Raw genomic sequence first — 15,135 nt, forward strand, 5'->3', positions numbered from 1 at the left:
CTCACCAGGTGGAGTTTCCTATTTCTGGAAATTGTAGCTATGTTTCTTACTGTGGAGATTGATTTGCAGGTTTTTCATGGAAGGAGAACCAATATAATCACAGTCATATTGCCAACTGTTGCATATACCATGAAGATCTTTCAGAACTTAAAAAATTCTCACAAATAAACAATCTGCAACGAGTGTGTAGTTATAACAAAGAAACTATCAAACACATCACTCCAATATAGTGTCACACTGGGGATTCAGATCTGAAGGATAAAATATATTAAATTTTAAAAATTAGCCTCAGTGTAACAGGGAGCCTGACTTTTATGCTCCACTGTAAATATTACCATCACAGGCTTCCACCACCTTCCGAGAAAAAAAAAACACAGAGAAAAACTCCCAGAATATTTCAAAAATTGTAAAGAAGTGGGAGAAAAGTCTGTGTTTAAAAAACAGAAGGGAGAGTAACACAATTTAACACAATACAGATCCAAATACCCACAACACTAAATCTCACTATGAATATAAATCACCCAAATAGACACTAATTAGCAATCCCTCACTAGACTAAAATCCTCATTCAAAAAGAGAAGCCTTCCAGTAAGTAAAGAAAACTCAAAATAGAGCAAAAACTCTTATAAAATTACTAGAATTGCTTAAACTTCCATCCTTACTAATGAATGGATTCTAATTCTAACAAAAAGTAAACTTTACTTAGCTCAGAACATCCAAATTGTCCTGACAGAAGTGCCGCCTCATAGGATTTTCACAGTCTGTGGGGTTTCTCCAAAATTAAAGTGTCCAATTTATATTATCCTTCTGGCAAAAATGTCCAATTTCCTTGTTTCTCGACAGTAAGAAATCCTTCTGTTTCGCTATCTTCATCAGGAGAAATACAAAGCAGTGCATAAAAACTGCTTTACAAGTTATCCATAGCAAACAATGTGCTCAAAATGGCTAACGTTTGTATGAACGCCTTCAGAGAAACTTAAAAAATACCAATAATAAGAACCTTCCAATGTGGTCCAGACAATAGAACCTCATCTTCAGGAGGTCATTGTTCAGCTCTGCAACATATTAAATATCTCAGTGTATAGCATATCATTTTTCAGCAGGCACTTGTGGTGAAAAGAAGGGCATCTTCGACAAAGGAAATAAAGGGTAGCCAGTATTGCCTAGCCGAACAGAAGGAAAGAACACTAAGCATGAACCCAAGCATAGGTACAGGTAAGAAAACAACCTTGCAATTATTACTTAACCAGAAAATATTCTTGTCTATCTTTTTAGCAAGACATTATTATTATCATTATTATTAACATTTGTATAGCGCTACCAGATGCATGCAGCGCTGAACACCTGATATAGACAGTCCCTGCTCAATAAAGCTTACAATCTAAAAATAATACAGACAGACAAGACAATTAAGGGCAAGGGAAGTACTGGGTGAGAAGGAACAAGGAGAGGCTATTGAGTAGTAGCTAGCAGCCAAAAAGACATAAGAGCAAAAAGACACCAGAACATATCTGGATAACGGCAACATTTAGTTCTCCATATGGAAAACTTATGTTAGTCTTATTTGTCCTAAACTAGGAACATAGTGATCCACATGGGCTACCATTAAGATGTATTATTTTACTACTAACTTGTGCTATTTTAGTACAAATCAATGAGACCTAGCTATGAATAACTTGGGTGAACAGTAAAATAACACATCTTAACAGTAACCCACTTTGACAATTTCCCCCTTATTTAGATAAGTTATCTGGCTGGCAAACTCAGTATTGCTATTATCCAAATGAGTTCCAGGATGCCTTCACTCCACCTATGCTCTGTCCTGACACTATCTGTTATTGACCAGTATGTTTTAGCTCTTTGAGGTGTCAGCATCATAATCAAAGGACAAACTGACAAGAAGGTATTATCATGACAATGGAAAGGGAGAATGAAACATGCATTCATCTAGTCTTTTGTGCAGAGCTTTGTATTGAAACCCATTAGTGATGTGATTGGATTTAGAAATGAAGTAAAAATGCAATGAAACCAGCTAATTTCATTTTGTTCTTTCCTAAATGAGCAAAACTAACCCCTCTAATATGTTTCTATTTTCAATTATTTTCATTTGGAAATGATCTTACCAAATCTTCCCACTATCCTCCTAGTCCCTGACCCCACTTACCTCAGTCACTCCTGTCCTACTGGATCGAAGCCAGGTTGAAGTGATGGTCTTAGGTGAAATGGGGCAAGGGTGATCCCCAATAATTTCTGCCTAGTCATGTCTGGGATTGGCCAAGACAGAAGAGAACCAGGTCCCCAATTCTGCCTCAGCAGATGCCATCCACAAAATGGTACCAGCCAACCCTGAAGCCAGCTCCAGGTTTTACAATTTATTATATAATTTATTATTTGGCTGTATTTTAATTTGGCACTTGGATATTGATCCAGCAAGACAGAAACAACTGGGGATCTCTCCTGCTACATGGGATATGTGAGATTCAAGCATGTGAGCAGTGTAGGTAAAACTGGGATTGGGGGAGGCGTTTGGGGGCATTGCGAGAACATCTTTGTTCCTTTTGTTTTGGGGGGGTCAGTTTGCATAGATAGATCGATAAGACAGATAATATAGATATGCAAAAAGAAGAGAGAGAAAGAGAGAGAGAATATAATATAGACAGATAGATATAGATAGAAAGGACAGAGAAAGAAACAGAAAAGTATGAATGGGCTTAATAGTTTTAACTGTAAAATATATTTTTGTTCTTTTTCTATTACTTTACAGGTGGAAGAGGAGCTATAAAAACATTGGTGGTGCTCAGAGTCAGTGAGTGAAGCACAGAATGCTCTTTGAAATCTAATTGATTTGATTTGCTTACTTCATTTTTTGTCTATTAGATTGTAAGCTCTTTGAGCAGGGACTGTCTTTCTTCTATGTTTGTGCAGCGCTGCATGCGCCTTGTAGCGCTATAGAAATGCTAAATAGTAGTAGTAGTAATGTCCCTCATGGTGATGGAAGAGTGGTCTGAAAGCCCCAGGGACATAGGCTTGAAGGTCCTTTACCCAAACTCTGTAAACATTGCTGTGTATGACATCACTGAGTTTCTTGATAATACTTTAGGGAATCTTTTACTAAGCTGCAGTAGAATTTTTAGCTTACTGTAGAAATCAGCTGGCAGTAAACGCTGAGACACCCAGGTGATTTCTACTGTGAGCTAAAAATGCTGCAGCGGTTTAGTACAAGACCCCCTTAGGTATGCGCTAGTATGTGAGACCACGTTGCTCACAGTATGCATCTGCTTATATGCTTATACTGTGAACCTGTCCACTTATTTGTGTCTGTCCATTTGACTACCAACTGTTAGCTATTATAATGTATATGGGTTTAGAGCAGTAGTTCTCAATCCAGTCTTCAGGATATGTCCAGACACACTCCTAATGGAAATACAAGATAGATATGCATGCACTGCCTCTATTGTATGCAAACCTATCTCATGTACATTTATTGTAGATATGATTACAACATCACTGGATAGGTAAGACACATTGATGAAAGTAATAATTCTAGAAGTCATTGGTTATTTGGAGTCTTCCACTGATAGCATACTCAATAGGCCTGCACTTTTTGCTTCCTTTGTAAAAGAATGTGATACAATTAATATTATGAAAAGCTATTTTCAAAGGAAAGATATTTCATTTTTGTGGTCAGCAAGTATATATATTTCCACATGGAGGGGTTGATAGGAATTGGAGATAATTTGATTTTTATTGTGGCCTCTGTATCTTCTTTCCTTTTCCTCTCCCAAGATCTTGACTATTTGGGGGATTTTTTTTAATTCCAGTTTTGTGGTATAATAAGACTGGATTAATATTTCTCTGATTGCTTTGTTATTTTATGCATAATTGTGAAAATTCTAATTAAATAAAAACATGACTGGCTGGGTATGAGTGAAGGACTGGATTGAGAACCACTGATAAAGCATCCTACCACAGTTCGTAAGTACATAAGTATTGCCACACTGGGACAGACCAAAGGTCCATCAAGCCCAGCATCCTGTTTCCAACAGTGGCCAATCCAGGTCACAAATACCTGGCAAGATCCTGAAAAGTTCAATACATTCTATGCTGCTTATCTCAGAAACAGCAGTGGATTTCCCCTAAGTCAAATTTAATAATGGTCTATGGACTTTTCCTTTAGGAAGCCATCCAAACCTTTTTTAAACCCCGCTAAGTTAACCACCTTTACCACATTCACTGGCAATGAATTCCAGAGTTTAATCACACGTTGAGTGAAGAAAGATTTTCTCCAATTCGCATTAAATGTACTACTTTGTAGCTTCATCGCATGCCCCCTAGTCCTAGTATTTTTGGAAAGAGTAAACAAATGATTCACGTCTATCCGTTCCACTCCACAATTTTAACTAAGGTTGCATGCGTGTGTGTGTCTATGCCTGTACTTGACTAGTCCCTTAATTGCTTTTATTTCTGCATGGTATGGAGCTAACAACACCCTTGCCCTTGCCCTATTGTTAATCCTGGTCAGTTTGCCAACAGTGCATGAATTTTGCATGCAATCATGAATAACCAAATAAACTCACAATTGAGTACAGGGAAGCATATGCGATGATTTGAGTGTATTTGAATATTGATTTATATTATCCTTTTTAGCCCATAAATGATCAAGTGTTCCTGAAAACAGAGGGAGAGCAAATTGGATGTATGAAAGCTGAACCACCTGCAAAGACCACTGGGAATTCCACTATTGACAGGAGCAGAAGCTCGCATGAACTCAGTTCTATCTTTCACTGCCAACCAACCACAGTATTTAATAAAGATATACTTCAAAATGTATTTTTTGGTCGCCGATGTAAATGTGTATAGATCAGCGCTTCCCAAACTGTGGGTTGCAACCCCAAATGGGTTCACAGAACCTACATTTCAGGTCACAATTTGGGCGGGCACTCCATAGGATATCTTTGTCCTGTGTCACTGAGGAGTCATGCGCTTTCTGAGGCTGTACGAATTGCAGTTGAGACAACTGGCATAGATGCTTTTTCTGTGTGCATACTGTCTTATTGGTGAACATGTGGTGTGAGAGCATTTTGTGGAGAAAAATGTATGTGTGTAACTGAAAGAAGGATTGATCTTGAAAAATGTTACAGCAGTATGGAAGGAGAGCTGCAGATCAATTTTAAAAGCTTTACCAGAGAACTAGAAGAGTCTTTTAAAAATTTCCCAAGTGACCATCTACATTTTGCCAATTGAATTCACAAAGACCTTGATATATTAACAACGCATTAATGAAATAGTTTAGAACGGAGAAATAGAAACCAGTTGATAAGATAAGGATACGTAGGAACAGGAAACTTATTGTAATATAATTAAAGCAGCTTTGTATACTTGAATGGGGATATACAGCTACAAGTAGCCAGGGCCGGTCCTAGGGTCTCTGGCGCCCCCCCTGCAAACTATGAGTTGGCGCCCACGCCCCCCCCCCCAGCATCTCCTTTCTCTCTTCTCCCACCCTGCCCCTGTCCAGCAATTCTCCTTCGCCCCATCCCCCGCCATACCGCGCTGCCCTTGGTGCTTTAAATCTTTAATTTACCTCCGTTCCAGCAGCCGCGTCATTTGAAAGCCTTGCCCCGTGTCTAGCCTTCCCTCCCTTCGTGAGTTCGTTCTGCAGTCCCGCCCTCGAGGAAATTACATCAGAAGGTGGGACTGCAGAACGAACTCATGAAGGAGGGAAGGCTAGAGACAGGGTAGGGCTTTCAAATGATGCGGCTGTTGGAATGGAGGTAAATTAAAGATTTAAAGCACCAAGGGCGGCGCAGTATGGTGGCACAGCGCCGCAGCAGTGCCCTTGAAGGCAGGCACCCCCCTGCGGCGCTACCCGCTTACCGGGTTTGACCGGCCCTGCAAGTAGCACATGAGAGGTTACTTGAAATTTCTTTATAAAAAAAGAGGTGACAGGAAGTTGGTTGATATCCATAGGCCAGTGTACTGACGGGGTTAGTAGGATATATTTTTCCTTTTCTGAACACACTAAAGTCTCCAACTTAGTGGACTCTGCTAAGAGATGAGAAGCATGGTGAGTGCTTTAAGAAAGTCTGAGGACTTGACCAAGCAAGTGCCCCAATGCAAAAACAAAAAAGTGCTGAGGTCCATGCATGAGTATGAGTATAGTCATGATATGGGGTGGGGGGTGCGCCACTGGTGTGCAAAAAGCAGGAGAGAGATCTCAGGGTGATCATAACTGATGATTTTAAAATAACTGAGCAACCTTTTCAGGATATCCAGCATCTATCCACATGGACCAAATGTACCTGATAAAAATGTCTGGGTGATTTTAGGACAGATGTTTAGAGGGCTGTACATTCATTTGAATTGACATGGGGAATGTAAACATCATTTCCCTTGTTGCTTCATATTGTTTTAAATCCAGAACAACAGAAAAGCCCCCTAAAATGTCAGGTTTTTCTCCACTATCAATACATTTCTATTTTCTCCCCAATATTATTATTATCTGCCAGCCCAGAACCAGTGATCATTGGGTTGGAGAACATCTCTCTTCTAGGATGAGCTACCCTACCTCTTGGAATTCTAGGTCTAGCCAGCCTAGTTCTGGCTGTGTCACGTAATCCTGGTGATCTTATGTCTCTTAATTGGTCCAGAAGGGACCAGCCCAGGGCAAGGCAGCCTTGGGTATTCCTTCTCTATTTCTGAGCCTGTTCTATGCGCCACTTTGCCGCATGCCAATCTAGCACTACTGCCGGGCTCCTACAGGAGCTTGGTGGTAGTACCTGCCCCCAACATGCACCATTGCTGGATCCTCAGATTTTTATTTTTTGCACCAAGGGCTTACCCGGCAGTTATTGGGCAGCGCTGCATGCTGCCTGGTTACCGCCGGGGTAGCACAGGAGCCCTTACTGCCTCCTAAATAGGTGGCTGTAAGGACTTCCCTAGAAAATTGCTGCACGGCAAGTGTTTCATTTACCACATGGCCATTTGCACCCCCCACCGAGAATTTCCTTTTTCCAGATGGCGGTACAAGGGGGTCTTCAGTGCTGCAGGGCCCATTTTACTGCCATTTATTAAAAGAGCCCTTTGTTTCTAATAATACTTCTTTGCCTTTTTGTGATGGACGCACTTGTTGGAAGCGCAGTGATACAAAGGGTTACCATATGTCAATCTTCAGCTTTATATATCCTCAGTGAGGCTTATCCATTTCCCCGTTTTTTTATGCAGTCATATTTTTGTGTTATTTTTCCCAACCAATTAGAGCAATTGCTTAAATGATTTTACTAAACAATTTAATTGGAATTTCATTTAACAATTAGATTTTAACAACCATAAGGCTGATGTACCAACTCATGGGGTTTTTACAAATTTGTATTCTGTTTTGATGACATTTTGCTATGGATGAAAATGAATATTCATAGCAAACTTTCATAAGAAATTTGCATGGAAACTGGCCAAAATCTCATTGAGGAGTACTTATCTGTTTTTTTTTTCTTTTTCAAAAAAAACAGTCCACAAAGACATTTTGTATGCTTGCTTTGGCTGGTGTTTGAATTAATGAGCTGTTTTGCATAATATTGTATTTCAGTAGCATATTAACAGATAAATATTAGAAACTTTTGTGCATGTGGTGATTTTATTTATTTTTACAAACATGCATGGTGCATTGAAAAATGCATAAAAGCTCAAATTGCCCATATTTTTATATGTTTCAGGATATTTTGCATATTTTGTCACACATATGCCCCTACTGGCAAGGCATTTTTAGATTTAGTACTTCGACCTCTATGTACACAATACTATTGTATTTATTCTGACGTTTAAGGAGTTCTTTTACAAAAGTGCACTAATGGTGTGCTATGAATATAAATCATGAAAATAAATTCATGTGTATGCCATGCAGCCAAAAGTTATACAATGGGTTACACAGCATTTAATAACAGGATCCCTTAATAATGATTGTATAGTGTTGAGGATTTGCTCAAATTATCTAGTTGGAGTTGGGCTTAGCTTTGTTTGAGATGGGGTACAGGTGATGAGTGGGGACAGTAAAGAAATTATTCATAGATAATATGTCAGTGATGAAGGTGTTTCTCAATAATTGTAACTGTTTTTATCTCCAGTGTGCAATTTTATTTGTAGCATGGGAAATCTTACATGATCATACAGAACTGAATTGTCATTCCTACCCTACAAAGTCTGTGAAACAACTACCAAAAACATTTGTTGTTTGTAAATATATTTGGTTTGTATGTAGAAAATCTGTTTGAGTGTGGTCTGTAGCAGTCAGTTACCACTTAACAGTTGTAAATGCAGCAGTCCTAGTCTGTTGTTGGCATCATGTACCATCACTTGTAATGCTAATTATTCTCACTTTACAGCTTGTAAGTTCAGCCCACCTGCAGACGTGTTCTTCTCATGATGGATTGCGAAGTAGAACTGAAATAATTGACTCAGTTTAAATTTGTTATGCTGGAATAGGATGTACTAAACCAGAGTTCTCATTTGTTTTTTTTATATGTATTTCTGGTTATTTTTCTGCTTAAGGCTTGACATTTGTTTTTATTTTACAAATATAATAATAATAATAGTAATAATAATAATCTGTGCCAGTCTCACCTTCTTTTACCAAATAAAACACTCAGGGCCCTGTTTACTAAGGTGTGCTAGTCTTTATAGCATGCACTAAAATTAGCATGTGCCTAAACACTAGAGTCACCCATATATTCTTATGGGTGACCTAGCATTTAGCATGTGCTAATCATTAGCACACTAGCGCCCCCTTAGCGTGGCTTTAGTAAACAGGGCCCTCAAAGTATTGTATACTGGTGATATTATTATGTATATAAAATAAAGTGAACAATGATATAATTGTTAATGCAATAAGCTCAGATATCTTCTAGCAATAATTCAGCATTAATTGAATTATAACAGAGAGGTGGAAAAGTTTTATTTTACCACATTCTTATTCCTTGGTTCATTCAGAAATATAGATAATATTTCACAACAAAGTAAAACATGGAAATGGTGACTGTTTAATTAAAAGAATGGGTGCCAGTTAAGAGTCCTGAGATTATAATATGTTCTTTTTCTTTTTGTATTTATAGTGATCCAAACCAGCCAGTTCCACAAGACACAAAATTCATCCACACAAAACCCAACCGTTTTGAAGAAGTAGCCTGGTCTAAGTATAACCCCAAAGACCAACTCTATCTGCACATTGGTCTGAAACCTCGGGTGAGAGATCACTATCGAGCCACAAAAGTTGCCTTTTGGTTGGAACTTGTACCACATCTTCACAATTTAAATGAGATATTCCAATATGTTTCCACAACAACTAAAGTACCTCCCCCAGATATGACATCATTTCCTTATGTCCCTAGACGACCTCCTGGGAAAATGTGGTCCACTACAAAACGTCCTGCCATGACTCCAGTCAACAACCCCAAGCATTCAAAAGAAACTCAAAAAACAGCCCCAGAGGTTACAAATGTTCCTATAGAAAACAAGAGAGATTATTCCACAGAGCTAAGTGTCACCATTGCTGTGGGAGCATCCTTATTGTTCCTCAACATATTAGCATTTGCTGCATTGTACTACAAAAAGGACAAGAGACGTCATGAAACTCATAGGCGTCCAAGTCCCCAACGGAATACAACTAATGATATAGCACACATTCAGAATGAAGAGATTATGTCCCTGCAGATGAAGCAGCTGGAACATGACCACGAGTGTGAGTCTCTGCAGGCACATGATACCCTAAGACTAACCTGTCCTCCGGACTACACCCTCACACTGAGAAGATCTCCTGATGACATTCCACTTATGACGCCCAACACAATAACCATGATTCCAAACACACTAACAGGAATGCAACCTTTGCATACCTTCACACCTTCAGTGGAGGTCAAAACAGTACTAATTTACCCCATGGACATTCTACCACTCGGGTATAGCTCTGCCAATTTTTTTTCATTAAGTTGAAAAATAAAAGTACCAGGACAAAGGAACAAATGTTCTCCATCATATGAACTTGTCAAACAGGATAAAGGCAGTCATTATTTTCTTACCAACCCTTTCCAAAGGAACTGTTCTACTACATGATCATCTTCAAACCCTATGGAATGTGAAGTGTACATTGCCATTATGATCTGGATTTAAGATTTGTCACTCAAGCAGATGTTTTCTTGTATTGAGAAGACAGAAGACCTGCCACTTAAAAAAAAAAAGAAAAGATATGGATGTTTTCAAGTATAACAGACATGGAGGTTGAATACTCTGGAACATAGCTAATAACTGTACAGTTTTGCTTTGTTTCATTTTTTAAAATTCTCTATGTGCCATACTCAGAATGGCCCTCATTCAAATGAAGGAAAGCCTTTTGAGGCTACAATCGAGGTGGGGGGAGGGTGTAGTGTGATTTTATTTAAAACAAAAATAACCCAGAGACCTGACTATGCAGTACAGTATGTATAGTTCATTGCAAAGAGATGACTTGCCAGCCTGAACTGTTAAAAAAAGAAAAAGAAAATCTGTAAACACTGTACATAGCTGCGAGTTAAAAAAAAGCTTTTATTGATGTTTTCAGTTTGAAAGAGCTTTTAGAAAGATTGTGCTGTAAGTTGTGACCTACAGTATGTGTATATACATTAATCATAATCACCTTGGTTTTCTCCAAGCCAGATGAAAATTTTCTTCTTAAATACTTGTGGTAAACAAAGAGTATGGATTTTCTAACATTATCATTTCTCAGAGGGGGGTTGTCATGCAGAAAGTACATTTTGACTGTATGGCTTGCAAATTTCCCCTCACAGGTTACACAAATGCATGTTGAAATTCATAGAAGACAAAACTGGATTTGTTCTTTTCTTTTTAAAGTAAATTTTCAGGGTTTTTTTTTTCCTTTGGTGTTTACCAAACTGTGACGAAAAGATGGATCAGAAAATTGGAGAGGGAGAAAATTATTAAAGTTGGTTTATTTAAAACAAATAATTCAACACACATCCATTCGGTTCTGTAGCTCTGTTTGAAAGTGTAAGAGTAAGTTGATTTCTCATCTCATGCCTGCCAAGAGGAAATAAAGCTGGCCTTTTTTGGTCAGCGTTTTTTCAAATTAAAATAGCTCTGTATTCACCACCAGCTGCAGAAGGTTCATTCTGAGAAAAAAAAAGCCATCCGGCTTTGTAAAATAGAGGAAACAAGAAGTTTGAAAGAAGAAATGTTTTTTAAAGAAAAATAAGTTTCCTTTTTCAGGATGTAATATGTTTCTTCATTCAATATCTCATATGTGTGATCAAGACTGACATATATACATCAGGAAACAACATTTTATCATTTTTACTAGTTAACTATATACCCTTACTTTAATCTGTGCATATTATGAAGATCTAATAGAGGGGTCCTTTTACAAAGGCACACTAGCATTGTTAACATGTGCTAAAATAAGCGTGTGCTAAATGCTAGAGATGCCCATATATTTGGAAACATGAAAGAGAAAGCAGGGAATTGTTTCCAGACTCGTTTGAGGAGATATACCTTGATACAGCACTAGTTGCGAACGTGAATTCATGTCGGTGCAAATCTCTGAGATGAGTGATCAGTTGTGTTAAAATCTTTTGAAATGAAAGAAGAAATGTAAAGCGATGCTCCAGCTTGGAAGCTAAGTGCTTTTTTGAATATTTGAAATTTGAACTTAATCTTTATAAAATATAAGAGGAAAATTTGCTAAAATTAAAAGTAAAATTAAAATGCATCAATGAGGAATACCCACCCACCACAAAAGTGCTGGCTCACGTTATTAGCCTGTGTGATGGTGATGGGAAAATCTGAAGGATCCTAAAAATGCAAGTAATACCTTTGATGAATATAAAAGCATGCTTGAAGTATATTGAGAGTTGGGTAATGTTTTGTGACATATATTCCTATGGGCATCTCTAGCGTTTAGCACACACTAATCATTAGCATGCACTAAAAATGCTAACACACCTTTGTAAAGAAACCACCAGAGAAAATGCATACAGTGCATGGGGTTTGAAGATCTATTTTGGATATGTTTCCATGGACAGTATATGAAAGTTGTCTTCTCTACTACATTTTTGATTTGAGCGTCAGGAACAATGCGACATCGCCCCAACTAATTTTTCCCAGTTTCTTCTGGTACAGGTGTTAAAAGTCAGAACTACTGGTCGTCCATTCTTTTAAAATAATAATAATAAAAAATAAAAGAACTGTGTCCCCAAGAAAGAGTAACCAAAGATTTTCAAAAAGCCTTGCTTATGCTTGAATATATGAGTTGACAAAAAGGGTACGGGTTTGATATTTTTACTGTTTTTTAAAACATTGACTGTTGCGGTTATATATTTTTAACATCATAGGCAAAAGCATTCAGCTCTGAAATCCAGGCTGACCCACAAGAAGTCAGAAATGGCTGAGTTGTGCAGTATCTTGCTCATATGTGCACTTATGTTTTGATGAGTAGGCAGTTTTATTAATAAATGCGTTGAAGGAATTTAAAAATTCTACTTAACCAAATCATGAGTGTGCAAACAATTTAAACATCATACAGAGCTCAGCTAATTACTCAAAAGGCTGTTTTTTGTGGGGGTTTTGTTTTGTTTTTTTAAGAAACAAAATCTAAACTGCCCTGTGCATTTAACAAGAATCTTTTTAATGGCAGTATGTACCTTGGTGTCATCTTGGGCATCAGGTTTATCAGTGGCATTCCCTAGGGTGCCTGACACCGGGGCGGATGGCCGATGTGCCCCCCCCCCTGGGTGCAGCGTGTCCCCCCCCACCGGCGAAATTACACCCTCCCCCGGGTGCATTTTTACCTGCTGAGGGGGGGGGGGGGGGGGTGCCGCGTGCCTGTTGGCCGAGTCCGCTCGTTCCCTCTCTGCTGCTCCCTCTGCCCCGGAACAGCGAAGTAACCTGTTCCGCGCAGAGGGAGCAGCAGGGAGGGAATGAGCGGCCTCGGCCAACAGGCACGTGGCACTCCCCCAGCGACGTTGCACCCGGGGCGGACCGCCGCCCCCCGCCCCCCCTTGGTACGCCACTGAGTTGTATCCAGTGGAGGGGTTCTTGTTGAAAAATATCGGTTGGCTTAAATGGTAACACCTAAGTAATAGTAAATATACGCAGAAATATACACAGAAATATGAGTTGCCTTCCCAAGAGATAAACCAACACTCCCAGAATAGGAAATAGGGGCAATATGGAAGGTCTGACTACTTCCCTGGTCCATCTTATATAGTCCATTATAGTTATAGACAGTTTATATTGACCTTTTTTTCTGCAACTTAGGCATTGCCCCATCTAATATGCAGCCACTCAAGTTTTCAGAAACTTCAGTACAAAGGCAGTGATGCCTGGCTTTCTATTAGTTGGGTATGTTTGTAATGGTATCTACAGTATTTGTTTAGTATTTCAACTGTCTTCTGCTAGCAATATGATTGTACAGTATTGTGTCAGGCTTGTGACATTTGGGTAAACGATGTTCCTGTAAGTGAATGATTTTAGCTTTTACAAATAACTATGATTCAAAGTCAGTTTAATACATCGGGACTGATGTACAATTTATAAGAGGAAAAGATTTCTAGGATCTTCATAGAATTCTATAATAATAAAATACAGTATACTTTGCAAACTGTAAAAGAAAAAAAAATACCTTCCCAGCCTTATATTCTTTACCATACAAGGCACGCAGGGTTGAATGGTTTATTATGTTATTGTTTAGCATTTTTGTTTTTGCCTTAAGTAATGATAGGAGATATATATGGCTGGACACATATGTATAAACTTTTCAGCAGCATTTTTAATATAAAATATCACAATATTTTCTAATGCTCTGTGCAAGAATGATGCATTTATTTGAATTTGAATTTTATTTTTATTTTCATATGGAAGTTAAGCTGCTTTATTGGATGTCTAATTTAAAGCATATGTATGCTAAACTTAGGGCCCTGTTCAATAGCAGTGTTATAGGTGCGTTAAATTTTCAACGTGCGTTAACCATGTACGTGCCTACAATATCCCTATAGGCACCTATATGTTTAGCTCACACACTACGTGTAGGCACGCTAAAAACACTAATGCACCTTAGTAAACAGAGCCCAAAATCTTAACTGATCAATACGTATGATCAAATGTCTGTCACTAAATGACTCTTGGTCAATGTCTACATGGTTTGTTTCCAGTTAAATGACTACACATTGCCAGAACATCTTGTGATAAGCTTGAACAACTCAACATCATTGCATTTCACTCTTCAAAGACTCAGAGATGGTTTCTTGTTTCAAATGTTGGGAATCATTGAAATCTTCAAGAAGTCTACCGTAGGGGCCCTGCTTACTAAGGTGCAATAGTGTTTTTAGCACGCCTACACTTAGTATGTATGCTAACCATAAAGGGCCTATAAAGATATTGGAGGTACATTCATGGTTAACGTGCATTAAAAATGTTAACACGCCTATAACATTGCTTAGTAAACTGGGCCCTTAAATTGTTATTTACATTACCCTATGTGAATAGAAAAATCTATTTCATATGAAGTTTTCTTCTCATTTGACTTCCCTCACAAATCAGAACAGAATATGCTCCCATGTGAACTATGTCATGAGACAGAAATGCATAGTTGAAATTCTACATTTCACATGAAAATATTTGATAACTCAAACTCAGGTTATTTCATATCATTGAAGGAAGCATTATATGGGGATTAGACTGTTTTTCTACCTGTATCCACTGCTAAAAGCATCATCCATTACATCAAACACTGCAAAATTAACCACATAACCATATTGAAATTTATCTATGCCCACAACCAACCAAATGTTACTATAGCAACTTGACATGAATTTTACAAGAAATCCTAACAACTTTTTTTTCAGGTGCCAAATAGTTTAAAATACTTGACATTAGATTGATTTTTATTTTATTTTTTTTATTTTACATATCTGCAATTTTTAATCTATTAATTTTCTACAAATGTGTTCCCATAATGAACTTCACTACAATCCAAAGTCACAATGGAAATATATTAAATAATATGGATAATAGCAATCTACTATAAAGCGTATCAAATATATTAATGATGAAGTGTATTTGGTTATACTGAATTTGTCAGATTTTGTTGAGGGCCAA

General features: G+C 38.0%; 1 protein-coding gene across 1 annotated transcript in view; it reads left to right on the forward strand.

Moving 5' to 3' along the window:
- The window catches only part of NLGN4X (neuroligin 4 X-linked), a 316,551-nt gene extending 306,598 nt beyond the window's left edge, over window positions 1–9,953 (forward strand). The window contains 2 exon segments of the mRNA XM_030199591.1: window positions 9,105–9,886; window positions 9,889–9,953. Of these exon segments, the coding sequence (XP_030055451.1) occupies window positions 9,105–9,886; window positions 9,889–9,953 (847 nt within the window).
- Window positions 9,954–15,135: the final 5,182 nt, after the last annotated feature.

The sequence above is a fragment of the Microcaecilia unicolor genome, chromosome 4, assembly GCF_901765095.1.
Source record: "Microcaecilia unicolor chromosome 4, aMicUni1.1, whole genome shotgun sequence".
NCBI lineage: Eukaryota > Metazoa > Chordata > Amphibia > Gymnophiona > Siphonopidae > Microcaecilia > Microcaecilia unicolor.